Genomic DNA, 16,939 nt, shown 5'->3' with positions numbered 1-16,939 from the left:
CAAGAGGAATGGATTAGAATCATACGAATGCCACGATGCACTTACTTTGGTTATGGGGAGACAGTGGAATGCCATTGAGAGCTCCCCAGACAGAAAAAGTAGATTTTCGCCATCCAGCTTCTTGGGCAACTATGAGCAAGATGCTATGTCGGAGCCTCCATTTACACCTTTTTTCTTTTTAATATATTTTTATTGATTTCTGAAAGGAAGGGAGAGGGAGAGAGATACAGAAAAAATCAATCAATGATGAGAGAGAATCATTGATTAGCTGCCTCCTGCACACACTCTACTGGGGATTGAGCCTGCAACCCAGCCATGTGCCCTGACCGCGAATCAGACCGTGACCTAGTTCATAGGTCAACACTCAACTGCTGCGCCGTGCAGGCCTGGCTCCGTTTACACCTTTAAGATTTAAGCCAGCCGTGTGCACTGCTGCCCCTGTGCATCCCTGTGAGAAGACTCGCTCTCCAGCACTACTGGTCGGGCTGTACGGACAGGCTCTTTCTGGAAATCAGGTGTCGTTATAAATCAGGAACCTAAAGATGTTCACTCCTTTGCGTCAGTAATCCACTGTGACAGGATCTACTTAAGAAAATTCTAAAATATAGAAATGAGTATTCCCACACATAATATTAATTGTTGGCTTACTTATAAAAAGAAAACATTTAAAACAGCTCAACTGTTAAATTAAATTACAGTATAATCTATAATAGAATACTAATATGCAGCCATTAAAAATAAAGTTTTTTAAAAATATTTTCCCTGATGTGGAAATCAGTAAGTTTCACCCAAAAAAAGCAGATGTAAAACTATGTTGTATACTTAGGATTTTCAGCAGTGTTTTGTTTTTATCATAGACAAAAAAGTTGGAAGGAAATACTATGCCAAAATATTGTCATGTGTCCCTCAGGACAATAGAATTATGGATATTTTCCTCCTTTTTACTTTTATGCACTTTTCAGCTTCTTACAATGAGAGTACATGACTAACAAGTCATAAACTGAAAGAAGGATTAAAGGGCACACCTGTTGCTCATTTCAGCTTAAACCCAACAGAGATTTACCTACATAGTTGTGTAAAGTTTCTCTAAAGAAGATACATAAGTGTTTTTAGCATAACATGTTTTAAGTATTAGCAATCGTATGTGATCTGAGAAGAGAAAGGCAGGTTATAATTAACTGTGGATAATAAGCTCTCATGCTTTTTGTGCTGCAAACACTAATTGAGCCCCAGCTATGTGCCAGGTCTGAGCTTAGCTAACATTTAACATACGTAGTCCATTTACTCTTCACAACAGCCCTTGAGTTTGGTATAGTTATTTATCCCCATTTTACAGCTGAGGAAACTGAGGCTCAGATTTGCTCAAGATGGCACAGCCAGAGCAGGTGCTTGGTAAATGCTCATTGTGAGAATAAAGCATTCTCCACTCAGTAGAACGTGAGCTGCTCACCTTTCGTTCCGTGTGCCCTTCTGATTCTTCCAGCGTGTGCAGTGAGGCTCTCGCCTACTTCATCACCGTGAACTCTGAAAGCCATCGGGAGGCCTGGACAAGTCTCCTGCTGTTACTCCTAACAAAAACCCTCAAAATAAACGATGAAAAGGTATAAGCCAATAAACTGTGTCTCCACTAGACATAGGTTTGGGTTGGCTTTTTACTCAGAGTGCGAGGTAACTATCTTCTCAACTCTTCCAAGGATGGATACGTAGCTAGTAGCATTGTACATGATGGGGGGTTGGTTCATTACAGACAATGGAAGCCTTAGGCGATTGGGTTTTTCTCTCCCAGAACCCGGCGGGGAAGGCTGCAGGCCATTCAGCGCTGTGGTGGTCTTCAGGGCGGCTGTGGGAAGAGATTGAGACTGGGCAGCACTGGTCTAGCTCTGGGAACTTGTTCTACTAAAACTGAAGTTCCTTTTGTAGCCAGGCTATCCCTAAATTTGTATTTGGAGTTAAATATAATGAAAAGAAGTTTTAATTGGCAAATATTTTGCACCAACTTTCTAATAGCAAAAAGCACCAATACTGCAAGGAGTTCCAGAGTGAGGGGAACACTTCTGTAACACGAGTGCCCAAACGTAGTTCTGTGTCTAATGTACCCTCTCTCCTTCTCTCCCACCTCAAGTTTAAAGCACACGCTTCCAAGTACTACCCCTACTTGTGTGAGATCATGCAGTTTGACCTGATCCCTGAGCTCCGGGCGGTTCTGCGGAAGTTCTTCCTGCGGATCGGTGTGGTGTATAAGATATGGATTCCCGAAGAGCCGGCACAGGCAGCGGGCACCCTGTCACCGGCGTGGTAGCGCTGGCCCTGCTGCCCTGCAGAACACTCGCCACGCCACCTCTGCTGGCACATCTCCTGAAGGGGCAGATCCTAGAAACAAGGAGTCGGCATCTTGGAGCTCAGGATGGTCTGGATAAAGCTGGCCTCTGCGCTGGCCCCTCAGCGTCCTGAAGAGGGCGTGTGGCGGTGTATTAAACTGTTGCAGACCCAGTGAGCACAGCGGGTGGGGAGTCTCATCTCCGTCATTCCATTCCACTGACTGAACTGCCGGTCAGACCTGTCGCTGCACATGCTGCCCTCTCTAGGGATGTCCCATGATTGACTGCAACCATTTTGTCAGAGGAAGTCGCTCTCCTTTAAAATACTGGACATAGCTGTATCGGTTCGTGACTATTAGAGTCTGTTAATAAAATTTCTTGTAACGGCCGAGTGCCACCTAATATGCTGGGTTTTGTTGTTGTTTGAGTGTGTTAGAAAGTTCGAGTGTTTGTCAGTTGTGAGTCAGCTTCAATAGACTAGTTTGGGGAGATGTAGCGGACAGAAGGAGGTGTTTCCCTGTTTTGTTTATGTCTGAGTGATTTTTAAAGTACTTTACAAAACATTGTTGAAGATTTGATTGAAGGCAGAGTTTAGTGATTAAGTTAGAAGAGCGTGCAAGGTTAAAGAAAAGTAGTGCCTCCTGGCTCTGCCTGTTTTAGTAACTTGGGGAGAAAAAGTCTATAGGAAAAGAAAAAATTTAATGAAGATGATTAGCCTTCCTTGAAGTAAGCACTTGTGGTGGATGGGTATCAAATTAAATTTCCAGGATACATTGTCCATCTCACACACTGAAATCTAATATATGAAGTAGTAATTTAAGAGTTAGTTTATATTTGAGTAAACCTTTTATTTTTACCTCAGAATAGTGAGCGTACCAATTGTTAGTGTCCCTGCTCTGCACAGTCCCCAGTGAAGGGTCCTCGAGAGAGGGCAGTGGCTGTGCGGGAGACGGTTGCTCTGAACCTCCTCGGCCCGTGTGCGGGTCCAGCCAGAGCAGACCTGTGCTGTTGGGGGCCAGCACAGCTGGTCTGTGACCTTGGCAGGAGGCGACATGTGCCCAGTGCTTCTGCTAATTTGAGCCCAGGAGCTGAATTCTTTGGAAGGTTCGATTCTGAGGCCCTTTCTATGTTAACGATGGTGCAATATTCTTAGCTGCAGTGGAACTGGATTCTGATGCACCTTATGTGAAAGCGGGCAGTGTACCGGTCGGCCCAAAGCCTGCGAGCAGCGTATTAGGAAGTTCACTGTATTCGGAGTCCATGAGAAAGAGCACACACACCTCATCCTTGTCCTCTCGCCCACTGCTCACCTCGGGCAGCACTGGGCATTGGAAAGTGTTAGAGTTCTTAAAGCATTCAGACTGCTGCCTACGCCCTTCAGTCCTGTCAATCGGGTTGTATCGATGTCAACTCTGGTGCCTTAGCAGTTAGTAAGTTGGGAACCTATCTATAAAATCAGATTTTTTTTCTTGATAGAGAAGGATTTCTGGTGCTTTTGTTTATCGAGAAACCCATTTCTTAAATGTTTTTCTTTTAACAGCCTTGAGAAATGTTTGGTTTGGGCCAGCGGTACTCTGTCTACTTCTTTCTTTCCCCAAAAGTGTTTTCATTTCTTTGCCAAAGAAAAAAAGCAGGTTTTTGTTTTTACATTATTTACACACATTTACGAGGAGCTATATAACAGGAAGGGACACGGGAGAGCACAGTGGATTGACTTGTCTTGAATCCGTTACACCTTGGCAGTGAACGTGGGAGCTCCGTTCTAAGACTGACTGACTCCTGGTACTATGGTCTGTCACAGCCCCAACACGTCGGGCATCTCCATCGACATTTGTCCTAAAGGCACAAATGGGGAACACGCATGTTCATTGCATTTTCGGTACAGCTGCATCCCTGATTGAGGTTTTTCCTTTCCCTCTGAGATTGTCATAGGACATTTGCTTCATCGACAGTGACTGCAAGACTTTTCCAGTATATTCCTGCCTTCTCTTTAATTTCTGCCTCCTTTTTGCGGAGTAAGAAATGTGTAGTACATTTTGTTACATGCTGAAACATTCAGGCTTCCATTTCTTTTTAACTTTGTCTTTTAAACAATTCCATTTTCTAAATGAGGCATTTGAATTGTACCAGCATGGACTTTTAAAAACTGGACGTAAAACCATTAAGGGTAATTTTTCTTGTCTTCAGACCGTGACCTACAGAGGAAATCCGTTACCTCCAGTAATAAGCCATTCAGCCTAAATTCCACTTCTGTCTCGTGGCGAACGTGGCTGTGCCACTCAAACACTAGTGAGAAGGGTGTGTGGGCTCGCAGCGCCGGGCCAGGACCCCGTGTACTAACGCAGCCAAGGAGAAGAGGGAAGCGTTTCCAAGGCCTTATTTCTTTCCCAGAATGCTTTACGTGTTGATTGTATGTGCTGGGTCTCCAGAGAAGTTTTTGTTACAATACTGCTGCTTTGAGCAATTTTGTTCTTCATTGTCCTTTATAGGAATCACCAGCTTTGGTATCTTAACAACAAACAGACGGGAAATTTCATTTCAAATATGTATCTTTAGAATCAAACACACTTTTTCCCTGGTACTCCTCACACACAACCAAAGAATATACATTATGGAAATTGTATAATAATATCTGGAAACACAAACGTTTTCCTCTGACAGGTGACTTTTGTACAAAACGCAAAAAGAAAAAAACTCCTTTTGTGGTTCTTTTGTGATTATGACTATACATTTAGTAGTCTTTAATAGTTATTAAAGGAACCTGTTGACAAAAGTATGACCATCTCATTCAGATGTTTGTTGTTATGATGCAAATGGTATTGGTTTAAACAGAAGCTGGATTCTCAGTACTGCATTTTTTGAATTCTGTTTCTATATTTGTGTTAAGGTAGACATAGCTTGGACTCACATGAAATCTTGGAGTTTTGCTATCGACAGCTTTGTAGTTTGGGAAACAAAGAAACCAAAGCTGAGTATTTAAAAGAATGGATATATCTGGAAATCCTTGCTGTCATAAAAAGATACTCATCAAAGGTGTCATTTTTCTCAGTGTTCTAATTTTTAAAAAAATTTTATCTGCATATCAAATATTTCTTTACGTGCAAAATACATGTTTTACCTTCTTAAAATGCCTAAACGTTAATAGCTACTTTTGTTTAATCTATACATGATGATTAAGTGCATTTAATATTGGTAATTTAATGAAAAGCATTCCTTGCCCAATGGATGTATACATTTTTGAAAGAATAAGCAGAATTATATAATATGAAATGCTATGTAAAGTTTTCTATGTAAAAATATTATGTATAATACTGTTAAAATATCCCATGCTTTAATCAGGTGGTAAATCAATAAAGTTTTAAAAAGTAAAGCTGGTTTTCATGGAGTAATTCATATGTATATCAAGCCATAGTTTGGGGTTAGTTTATTCTTATGGTAGCTATAGCTTGTAGTTTAATAATGGGAGAATATTGTTAATACGTTTTTATTGACTTTTTAGAGAGAGAAGAAGGGGAGGGATAGATAGAAACATTAATGAGAGCGAAACATCGATCGGCTGCTTCCGCACACTCCCTACTGGTGATCGAGCCCGCAAACCCGGCATGTGCCCTGACCGGGAATCAAACCGGTGACCTCTTGGTTCCTGGGTTGATGCTCAACCGCTGAGCCACACCAGTCAAACAATGGGAGAATATTAATTATGGGTTTGGGGTTTTTTCAAGTACGGTTCCCCTTTTCTCCCTCCCTCCCTCCACCCCATAAAAGGGGGGGGGGGGGGGGGGAATCCAGTCATGAGACGATTCTTATTTATCTCTTGAACCCACTGTCACTTATTAATTAGTTTGATCAGTGCATTTGTTCCCAAGAAAAGATATCCCCTCTTGCTGGCATTGAGGGCAAGATTGCAGAGGGAGACTCGCAGGGTAGCCAGCTGGTCATTGAGTGGGAGGCAGTTCTAAGGTTCAAGCAGGGTGCCCACATATGAAGACAGTAAGCTCGAGGCCTGGCTTCACTGCCTCTGAATACAAAGTCCATTCTTTCTGAAATACTCTAAAGTTGTACATCATTATTGTACTTAAAATGCCCCACTAATACGTTGTCATCCTTATTAATTCGCTGGAGTAAGCTTCTCTCTGTGGCACTACGTTTCAGGAGCTCCCGGTGAAGGCTTACAAAAGGACAGCCCTTTCTCTGGAAAAGGCTTCTAAAGAGCATCTCGCCAGAGCAGGGAGAGCCTGGGTTTTTACCTAGAGCAGTGGTTCCCAGTTCTGTCCTCCGGACAGTGGCAGCATCTGGAGACAATTTTGGTTGTCACCTGGGGTTGGGGGTGGGGGTGTATTTGCTACTGACACGTAGTTAATAGAAACTGCGGAACAGGGATGCTGCTAAACAGCCCCACCACAAGGAATCGCCCAGCCCCAATGTCAATAGTGCTGAGGTCGAAAAGACCTTAACTGAAGTGACTTCCTTCTCTAAGTCTAAAAAGGCTTCTTCAGCTTGGTTTTGTGGGGCCTACAAGTCCATCTGTGCCACACACTTTCAGCTTTCTTTGGCCTTCCTGTTAAAAAAAAGTCACTTCTGCTTACCCGTTTTACCAAGGAAAGCATGCTGAGGTCCCTGGTTGGGGAAGGACCAGCTGGACCTGATTTAAAGTGCTACTTAGTTAATTAAGCATTTGGAAAGATAACTTCAGCATTGTAGTGCATTTGTGCCCTGCCAACAGACTGGGGCACATTTTAGGTAAAAGTAAGTTTCCATTTTCAAAGGACCAGAGTGGTTCCTGGGAATTTTTGCAAACTTGTGTAAACATGCTTGTTGTCCAGTTTAAGAAGTCCGTTGAATTGTCTTTGGTTAGTTATTTGTGTCATGTCTTGGGTTTCCAGCTTAGTAAATGCAACTATATGCCCACAGCAAAAGGAAAGACGAAAGGATGGGGTGCCCCAAGGATTCTGGCAAAAATGATTTTAGTATATTTTTTAATGCCTATTTCCAGACAAAAGCTGACCTTATCTGGTGCACAACTGACAATTGAGTCTTTGAGGAAAGTTTTATATAATAGTCAATTTTCATTTTTTCCAGAGACTCCCAATCTTTGCATAAAGCTTCTATAGCATCCTCTTCATTAACCTAATTCAGATTTGCTTAAAGAATTTATATTGATTTATTCTAAGAAATACTCATGTGACATGGAACTAATATAAAGTAATATTGAGCTTCTGCACAGCAAAAAAAAAAAAAAAAAAAAAAAAAAAAGAGAGAGCCCACTGTATTGGAGAACATATTTGGCAATGATACATCTGATAAAGGGTTAATATCCAAAATATATAAGGAACTCATACAACTTAACAAAAGGAAGACACACAATCCAATTTAAAAATGAGCAAAGGACCTAAATAGACAATTCTCCAAAGTGGATATACAGATTGGCCAAGAGACATGAAAAAAATGCTCAAAGTCACTAACCATCCAAGAGATGCAAATTAAAACAACAATGAGGTATCACCTCACACCTGTCAGATTGGCTACCATCAACAAATCAACAAATGACAAGTGCTGGTGAGGATGTGGAGAAAAAGGAACCCTCCTGCACTGCTGGTGGGAATGCAGACTGGTGCAGCCACTGTGGAGAACAGTATGGAGTTTCCTCAAAATATTAACTATGAAACTAACGTTTGACCCAATGATCCAACTTCTAGGAATATATCCTAAGAAACCCAAAGCACCAATCAGAAAGAATGTATGCACCCTTATGTTCATAGCAGCACAATTTACAATAGCTAAGATCTGGAAACAGCCCAAGTGCCCATCAGTAGATGACTGGATAAAAAAGCTGTGGTACATTTATACCATGGAATACTATGCAGCAGTAAAAAAGAAGGATCTCTTACCCTTTGAGACAGCATGGAGGGACCTGGAGAGTATCATGCTAAGTGAAATAAGCCAGTCAGAGAAAGACAAGTATCACATGATCAAACTCATATGTGGAATGTAAGTAACAAAATAAACTGATGAATGGAGTGGATCCAGAGACATGGAAGCATGGAACAGAGTGTAGAATCTCAGAGGGAAGGCGGGGGAGGGTGGGTGGGTGTGAGGTAATCAACCAAAGACCGTGTATGCACGTACGCATGGCCTATGGACACGGCAATAGGGTGCTGAAGGCCTGGGTGGGGCAGGGGGTGGGGGCGGGCGGGAGGTGGTCAATGAGGGAAAAAGGGGGACATATGTAATACTTTCAACAATAAAGAATTACTTTTTTAATATATATTTTTTTTATTTCAGAGAGGAAGGGAGAGGGAGAGAGAGATAGAAACATCAATGATGAGAGGGAATCATTGATTGGCCGCCTCCTGCACGCCCCACACTGGGGACCAAGCCCACAGGCATGTGCCCTTGACCGGAATCGAACCCGGGACCCTTCAGTCCAAAGGCTGACACTCTATCCACTGAGCCAAACCGGCCAGAGCAACAATGAAGAATTATTAAAAAATAAAATAAAATAATGTTGAATGTCAACTGTAATTGAAAAAAATTAAAGGAGAGAAATACCCATGTGTTCTAGTAAATATGTTTGCTTAAGTGCATTTTAGCTCAAATAAAGGCATATTGGTTTTCTTCTCCAGAGTGCTAGGGGTTTTGGAAAAGCAGCAAAAACCAAGCACTGCCAGTAGGCGAGGCCAGTGGGTGGGCCATGGAAGCTGCAGGAAGTCTTGGTGCAGAAGGGACCGTGCTAACGTTCTGCCCTTTGGGCACTACAGTGAGCAGGCTGCTCATATCACCTTTCGGTTTATTGCACTCCAGGCACTAAGTGAAAACAACCCTATGCGTATGTAGCAGTATTAGACCCCCATTTTTTAAAATATTTTTTATTGATTTTAGAGAGGAAGGGAGAGAGAAAAACATCAATGTGAGTGAGAAACATTGATTGGTTGCCTCTTGTACGCGCCCCAACTGGGGATCGAGCCAGCAAACCTTGCATGTGCCCTGACCGGGAATCGAACAGGCAAGCCTTCTGTGCTTGGAATGACGCTCAGCCAACTAAGCCACACTGGCCAGGCTGGACCCCCATTTTTTAGATGAGGAAACTGAGGCCCAGAGAGGCCCACTGAGGCTGTGTAACTGGACCACCGAGGTGAGAAGCGGCAGAGCTGGGACTCAGACCCAGACTCTGTCTCCAGAGCACACCAGCCAATCTGGGAGGAGGGTCATCAACCAGAGGCATCGTGCTGGTCTCTGAGGAGCGGATGTCCCTAGGCTCCTGTTTGTCGGTTGAACTGCTGGGTGCAAACTGCAAACACCTGCGTTAGAGCAGGTAGGGTCACGCCCTGGACCTTTCCATACGCTGCAGAAGTGGAGACAAGGACCTGAGATGAAGAGGAAGAGAGAAGATGCTGAGGCTGGGCCGGCATGCCCTTGTTTTCTCTTGCCCTCGCCTCACCCCTTTCCCGTCAGTTCATGAACGGCCTTCATTTTTCCACTTTACTGACCCACTGAAGAGTCCTGACGTTTTTAGAGTTCACACCTGCTCCTACCTCAGGGCTTCTGCCCTGGCTGTTCCCGCTGGCTGCCTGGAATGCGCTCTCCCCAGACTGTCCCGTGGCTGGCTTCTCCTCCTCCAGGCCTCGGGCCAAGCACTAACTCCTCAGTTGCCTTCTCCGTGCCTCCTCAGAGCCTGGCACCATAGCAGGGGGCTGTCTGAGGCCCTCTCCCGGCTAGAAAGCAAGCCCCTGAAGGCAGGAACCGAAGGCAGGAACTGTAACTAACTGTTCTGAGTCTCGCCAGCTGGAGCTCAGTACCAGACACAAAACGGGCACTCAGTTAGTTTTTGGTGGAATCATGCAGGGATCTCTTTTTAAATGGAAATTCCAGGATGGTCACAGAACAATGCCCAAATTCAAGGGAATTCGTTCCCGGTGCTTTCGTGGGTTGCTGGCACTTGCCCTCTCCATTTGCCTTGCTCCACCGAAGAGGAAGCTGCTGCCTGGAGGCCCGCTTCCCCTCCAGGCCTGCCCGCGGCACTTATTTCCCTCGGAGAGAGTTCTGGAAGGTGCCGGGCCTCAAATCCCAAGGCCACAGGAGCTCAAGGGCTTTGGGTTGAAGCTCCACATTCCTGGACTCCTCGCGTCTAACTCCCCCCTCTCGCTCTCCCGAAGGAGGAAAGAGGGCGTCACCCCTCCCCCGGGCCTTCCCTGTTGATCACTTTCCGTGCTCTCGCCATTTCAGCCATTGTTCAGCCTTTCTCGTTTCTGTGGTCGCACCCGGCAGCAAATTAATGGTGACAGCAATAACCATTTATTGGATTCTTAATGTGCAAGGCATCTGCTCGGCACACATCTTCCCCTTTAATTCTCACAACCACACCAGAAGGTTAGGTACTATTATCCTCGTCACACCCCATTTTTTATAGAGGGGTACCTGGGGCTCAGAGAGGTCAATAACCTTGCCTAAGGCCACACAGCTCCATTTAAAGCCTGCAGTCTAGCCCTGGCTGGTTTGGCTCAGTGGATAGAGCGTCGGCCTGTAGACTGAAGGGTCCCAGGTTTGATTCCGGTCAAGAGCACATGCCCGGGTTGTGGGCTCGATCCCCAGTAGGGGGCCTGCAGGAGGCAGCTGATCAATGTCTCCCTCTTCCTTCCTCTCTGAAATAAATAAAAATATATTAAAAAAAAAAAAAAAAAAAGCCTGCAGTCTGGCTCTAGAGACTGCCTCTGAGCACTGCCCTCACCACCTCAGTGCTGAGAGCCATTAGCGACTGTCTCCATCCCTCCCCTGCACTGCAGCCCTGATGCTCCCTTCAGTCCCCCAAGAGGGACCTCCCACAAAGGATCTGCTGCTGTCTGTGGGTAGAGATCACTGTATCTTTGGGCACGGCCCCAGTGTGGGGAGCACAGCACAGTACTGACATCTGCTGGCTCTGGAGCAGAAATACAGAGGTGGGCTCACGTTAATAACCTTTTGAATAAAACACATTGTCAAATGCCCTAGCCCAGTGGTCGGCAAACTCATTAGTCAACAGAGCCAAATATCAACAGTACAACGATTGAAATTTCTTTTGAGAGCCAAATTTTTTAAACTTAAACTACTTCTAACGCCACTTCTTCAAAACAGACTCGCCCAGGCCGTGGTATTTTGTGGAAGAGCCACACTCAAGGGGCCAAAGAGCCGCATGTGGCTCGCGAGCCGCAGTTTGCTGGCCACGGTCCTAGCCAGTGCTCAGGGGTTAGAGCATCAACCCACTGACTGAAGGGTCCCGGGTTCGATTCCAGGTCAAGGGCAAGTACCTCGGTTACAGGCTGGATCCCCAGGCTGGTTGCAGGAAGCAACCAATCAATGTCTCTCTCACATCAATGTTTCTCTCTCTGTGTCTCTCCCCCTCCCTTGCGCTCTCTCTAAAAAAAATCAGTGGAAAAGATACCCTCTGCTAAGGACTAAAAACAAGAACACCCTGTCAAACGGGAGACTTCATTAAGAAGAAATTGCATGGTCCCGGCCGGTGTGGGTCCGTGATTAGAGCACCAGCCAGCACGGCAAAGCGTCTCAGGTTTGCTTCCTGGTCAAGGACACGCACCTGGGTTGCAGCTTCAATCACCAGCCCTGGCCGGGCTGCATTCAGGAAACAACCAATTGATGTGTCTTTCTCACCTCTCTCTCTCTCTCTCTCTCTCTCTCTCTCTCTCTCTCTCTCTCTCTCTCCCCTCCTCCTTCCATCCCTCCCTTCCACTCTCTCTAAAAATAATGGAAAAATATCCTCAGATGAGGATTAACAACAACAACAAAAAAAAAGGCCATGTTTTTCAGAGCTACTTCAGCTTTCATCTGAATTCACATAGTTACTAGTCCTTGTTGGGTTAGGAGGTAAACGCGTTCCCATATTTGGTGTCCAGCATCATTCACACATAAATTTCCTTTTACAAGATTCCTTTTCCACAAACCTTCTACAACTTCCCTTGTCCTTCTTAGTTTGTCTCTTTTTCCTCATTCAGAAGTAACCAACTTATTGGGACAAACTAGTTTTTTAACTTCTCTCAACAATTCATATATCCTTTTCCTTCCTTCTGTAATAACATCCCTTCAAAATTTCAAAAGATAAGCAATAAAATGAGGATTATTGATGATATAAGAGTTATCTCTTTTTTTTTGTTTGTTTGTTAATCCTCACCCAAGAATATTTTTCCATTGATTTTTAGAGCGAGTGGAAGGAAGTGGGAGAGACAGAGAGAGAGAAACATCAACAAGAGAGAGACACATGATTGCCCAGCAAAGCGATCATTTAGAATTGAAGGTCAGATAAAGAGCTTCACAGACAAAAAAAAAAAAAAAAAAGCTAAATGAGTTCATCACCACCAAACCAGTATTGCAATAAATACATATCTATCAACAATTGAATCTAAAAATCAAAATAAACGAACAAGAAATTTAATGAACAGCAGTGCCCTCGGCTTCAACAGTGTCCGGACGGAACAGACCCAGGGACGCCCCTTCCTCCCGCCTCCGGCCTCTCTCCTGGGCTCATCCAGTCTCCACCTTCAGAGCCACCTCCGGGGCCAGCCAACAGTGTTTTATTAACTTCTTATCACCGAACAACCATGAGCTCCCAAATCCGTCAGCATTATTCCACCCAGGTGGAGGCTGCGGTCAACCGCCTGGCCAGCCTGCATCTGCCGGCCGCCTGCACCTACCTCTCTCTGGGCTTCCTGGGCCACTTCTTCTGCGAGTTGGCGGAGAAGCGTGAGTTGCAAAACCAGCGCGGTGGCCGCATTCTCTTCCAGGACGCGCTGAAGCCTCCCCAGATGAGTGGGCAAAACTCAGGACCATGGCAGCCGCCTGGCCTTGGAGAGGCACCTGAACCAGGCCCTTTGGAGCTGCAGGCCCTGGGTTCTCCCCGCGCAGCCCCTCATCCTGTGGCTCCTGCAGAACCACTTCCGGGGTGAGGAGGTGAAACTCATCAAGAAGAGGGGCGACACCTGACTCACCTCCGCAGGCTGCCGGCCCCAGGCTGGGCTGGGCCAGTATCTCATGGAAAGGCTCACCCTCAAGCACGACTAGGAGCCTTTGGAGCCCAGAGGCCTTGAGAGGCCCCTCTGCACCCGATGTCTCTGGCTTTTACCTGAGCATCTCCCCAAAACTACTAGCCATTCTTTAACCACCCTGAAGCCCTCTCCCATGCATTGGACCAAATGAAACAATAAAGCCTTTTGCAGAAAAAAAAAATCTAATGAACAAAATAAACTGATGAATAAAGTAGAATCAGAGACATGGAAACATGGAACAGACTGATGAACCTCAGAGGGAAGGAGGCAGGGGCGGGAAGAGATTATGCATCACCTATGGGCACAGACAACAGGGTGGTGAAGGCCTGGGGTGGGACAGGAACCAGGTGGAGGGAAAGGGGGACATCTGTAATACTTTCAACAATAAAGATTTAAACAAGAAGAAAGAAAGAAGAGAGAGAAAGAAGGGAGAGAGAGAGAAACATCATTAATTGATTGTTTGCCACCTGCACAGCCCCCTACTGGGGGTTGTGCCTGCAACTCTGACCCCAGGAATCAAACCCAATGACCTTTTGGCTCCTGGGTGATGCTCAACCCCTGAGCCTGGCTTTCCAGTTTCTTAAGGTGGAAGTTTAGGTTTTTGATTTGAGATCTTTCTTCTTTTTAAATGTAGGTGGTTACAGCTATCAATTTCCCTGTAAGCACTGCTTTAGCTGCACCCTCTAAGTGTTAGTATGGTGTGTTTTTGTTTTCATTCAGGTATGCTCTAACTTCCCTTGTGACTTCTTCTCTAACTGAGTGGTTATTTAGGATCATGTTGTTTCATTTTTATATTTTTATGAATTTCACAAATTTCCACCTATCGTTGACTTCTAATTTCATTCCATGTGGTCAAAGAACACATTTTGTATGATTTCAATGCTTTTAATTTTACTGAGGTTTGTTTTATGACCAAACATAAAATTTAAACACATAAGAAAAAAACACACAAAGCTGTGTGTCCCAAAACACACAAATAAGGTAAAAAAGACAAATGGCAAATTAGAAAAAAATTTGCAACTTATATCACAAAGTGTTAATGTGATGAAACAGGGATGCTCTTACGCTGTTGGAGGGCACACAAAATGGGGCAGTCCATATGGAGGGGAATTTACCAATGCCTAGCAAAATTATATCTGCATTTTCCCTCTGAGCCTGTACTCTGGCTTTTTAAATTTTCATGCCAAAGATACAATAGCAAGAATGCAAAATGAAGTCTACACAAGACAACTCATGGCAGCATTATTTCAGGGGAAGCCATCCAGATGCCCATCTGCAGAGAACTGGCTAAATAGACTGGGAAATTCACACAGCAGCGGCCTTTGCAGTGGTGAGAAGGAAAGGGAAAGTCCTGTGTACTCCGGACTCACCTCCCATTTTTCTGTTATTCTCAGGGCAGCTCCTATTACCGCCCCGGGTGCTGCACACAACATCCCCGCCGCAGGGCCCTGTGTGTTGGATCTGCTCATCCTATCCTAAAGGTGGAAAGACAGAGGGGCTCAGCTGAGAACCGATGCGGAGCTGCACTACGCCCCCCAGTGGCAGTTCTGGAGCAGGGCAGTAGAGGAACTGCAGCGCACGCCTTGGCCATAAAGTGACAAGTGTTTGCAGAAGAGGGAGCGGTCCGCTCCTCTCCTGCCCGCCAGCGTTCCCACTGGTCACTCTGCCAAGGATTATTCGAATACCCTTCCCTAATCTCCACGCATCTACAAGGACAGAACCTGCAAGGAGCCGTCCCGCCTCGGCCTCCCCATCCTCCTAGGCGTTCAAGTGCACCTTCCTGGTGCAGGGTGAGCAGGGCAGGGGTGCTGAGGTGTCAGCACGGGGAAGGGCAGAGCAGGGCCAGGCAGACACATGCACACAGGAAGACAGGCTGGCTTTAGAGGAAACACCTGGGGTCTCTAGAGCGCATGAGCTTAGAAACTCAAGTCAAACATTGTATTTTGCCAACGTCTGGGTTACATAAAGCAAAGTGGGGAAATCTCAGGGATTGAAAAAAAAGTGAAATGGAGGAACACTTGTCTTACCGGAGCGTTAATAAGTAACACAGCACATAGAGATGGTGTGCTCCCCAGCTCTGGTGCCCTGGGGGCGGGGAAAGGAGAGAATAGACTCACTCAGGTAGAGACTGGCCTTTATCGAGGAAGGTATAGGCCCAGGAGGGACGACCAGCCACAATTCATGTTTAGGGGAATTTTAATGTTCAGACCACCCTCTGGGGGCACTTTCGGCCTCTGAGCTTGTCAGGCCCACCACACAGCCCCTGAGCCGGTGAGGTTCAGGGAGGCCCCTTTTGTGTTCACACCGGCTCTCAGGGACATTCCTGTGCCAGAGGTGTCCTTGCTTTTAGGATTCATTCCTTGGATAGATTTCCCACAAGGAGGGTCCACTTAGAATCATGTCCATCTTGTCAAATCTAAACCTGAGAACGTGGCAGCTGTCGCCGCAGCCGCAGCCTCACCCACAAAACCCACAGTTCCCTCCCGGGATTTCAAGGAGCCTGCTGGCCAGGGCTCGGGTCTTATCTCGGCCGCTGGCTCTCAAGGCCAGTGCTTACACTCTCCAGTGCAGTAGCATAGACACCTCTCAGCAAGCATCAGACTCCATCGCCTCCGACGGCTGTCACCACCATCCAAATGGAAGTCTGAAGATCCTGGAGACAGAAATCCACCCTCCTGCCTCCTCATCCTGGCGATGTGCCATATTTGGGGCTATATACGAATCTACATGTTTTCTGAAAAAAAGGTATACAGCTTAAAGTGCTCATGGACCCAGAAGAAAACAAGAATCCCTATCAGGGATGACTGCCCAACGTTGGCAGACAGAGTGAGCGTGTGCGTGGAAGACGGGTTTTAGGTTGACCCCGGGGATTCCACTCCCCGCTACAAGGCCCTGTCTCTGTCCATCTTGGTCAGAGTCAGAGCCTGGGTCTTGTCAAGGAGCCAACCACCAGCCCTTTGCCCTTGCTGTCTACGCATCAAGTCTGCATTCAGACAAAGGAAGGAAAACACACTTCACCCAGAGGGAAATGGGCAAGATCTCTTAGGATTTCTTTTTTAAGAAGAACCTAAAAAATTCTGAGAGGTCAGGGCCTGACCATGCACCCTGGTGGGGTGGGCAGGGTGTGTAGACCAGTGTTCCTCAAACGATAACATGCAGTCTGACTGGCGTGGCTCAGTGGTTGAGCGTCAACCTATGAGCCAGGAGGTCACAGTTCAATTCCCAGTCAAGGCACATAACCAGGTTTCGGTCTCAATCCCCAGTAGGGCTTGTGCAGGAAGCAGTTGACCAATGATTCTCTCTCATCATTGATGTTTTCTCTCTCTCTCTCTCTCTCTCTCTCTCTCTCTCTCTCTCTCTCTCTTTCTGTCTTCCTCTCTGAAATCAATAAAAATATATCTTTAAAAACTGTAACATACACACAAATCCCTGGAGATCTTATTAAAATTTAGATTCTGACTCAGGAGCTCTGAGGTGGATGCTGAGAGTCAGTATTTCTAACAAGCTCCTGCATGATGCCAGCCGCTGGCCTGGGAACCTCGCTGGGATTCATGGGCCTCTCTCCCTCCTGGCCTCCTCTCCCAAGCCCTG

The 16,939-nt window shown here is 45.8% G+C and overlaps 2 protein-coding genes across 2 annotated transcripts in view; one reads left to right on the top strand and one right to left on the bottom strand.

Annotated features, from left to right (window-relative positions):
- The window catches only part of ARFGEF2 (ADP ribosylation factor guanine nucleotide exchange factor 2), an 89,583-nt gene extending 86,861 nt beyond the window's left edge, over positions 1–2,722 (top strand). Inside the window, exons 38-39 of the mRNA XM_008159199.3 lie at positions 1,484–1,601; positions 2,123–2,722. Coding sequence (XP_008157421.2) covers positions 1,484–1,601; positions 2,123–2,299 — 295 coding nt within the window. The 3' untranslated portion in view covers positions 2,300–2,722. The remainder of the gene's footprint in view (positions 1–1,483; positions 1,602–2,122) is intronic.
- RAB43 (RAB43, member RAS oncogene family) overlaps positions 1–16,939 on the bottom strand; it is a 57,675-nt gene that overhangs the window by 11,556 nt on the left and 29,180 nt on the right. The window lies entirely within an intron of this gene.

Source organism: Eptesicus fuscus, chromosome 12 (genome assembly GCF_027574615.1).
Source record: "Eptesicus fuscus isolate TK198812 chromosome 12, DD_ASM_mEF_20220401, whole genome shotgun sequence".
Lineage (NCBI taxonomy): Eukaryota > Metazoa > Chordata > Mammalia > Chiroptera > Vespertilionidae > Eptesicus > Eptesicus fuscus.
Note: the sequence above shows the minus strand (reverse complement) of the source record. Positions and strands in the feature narration are given on the sequence as shown.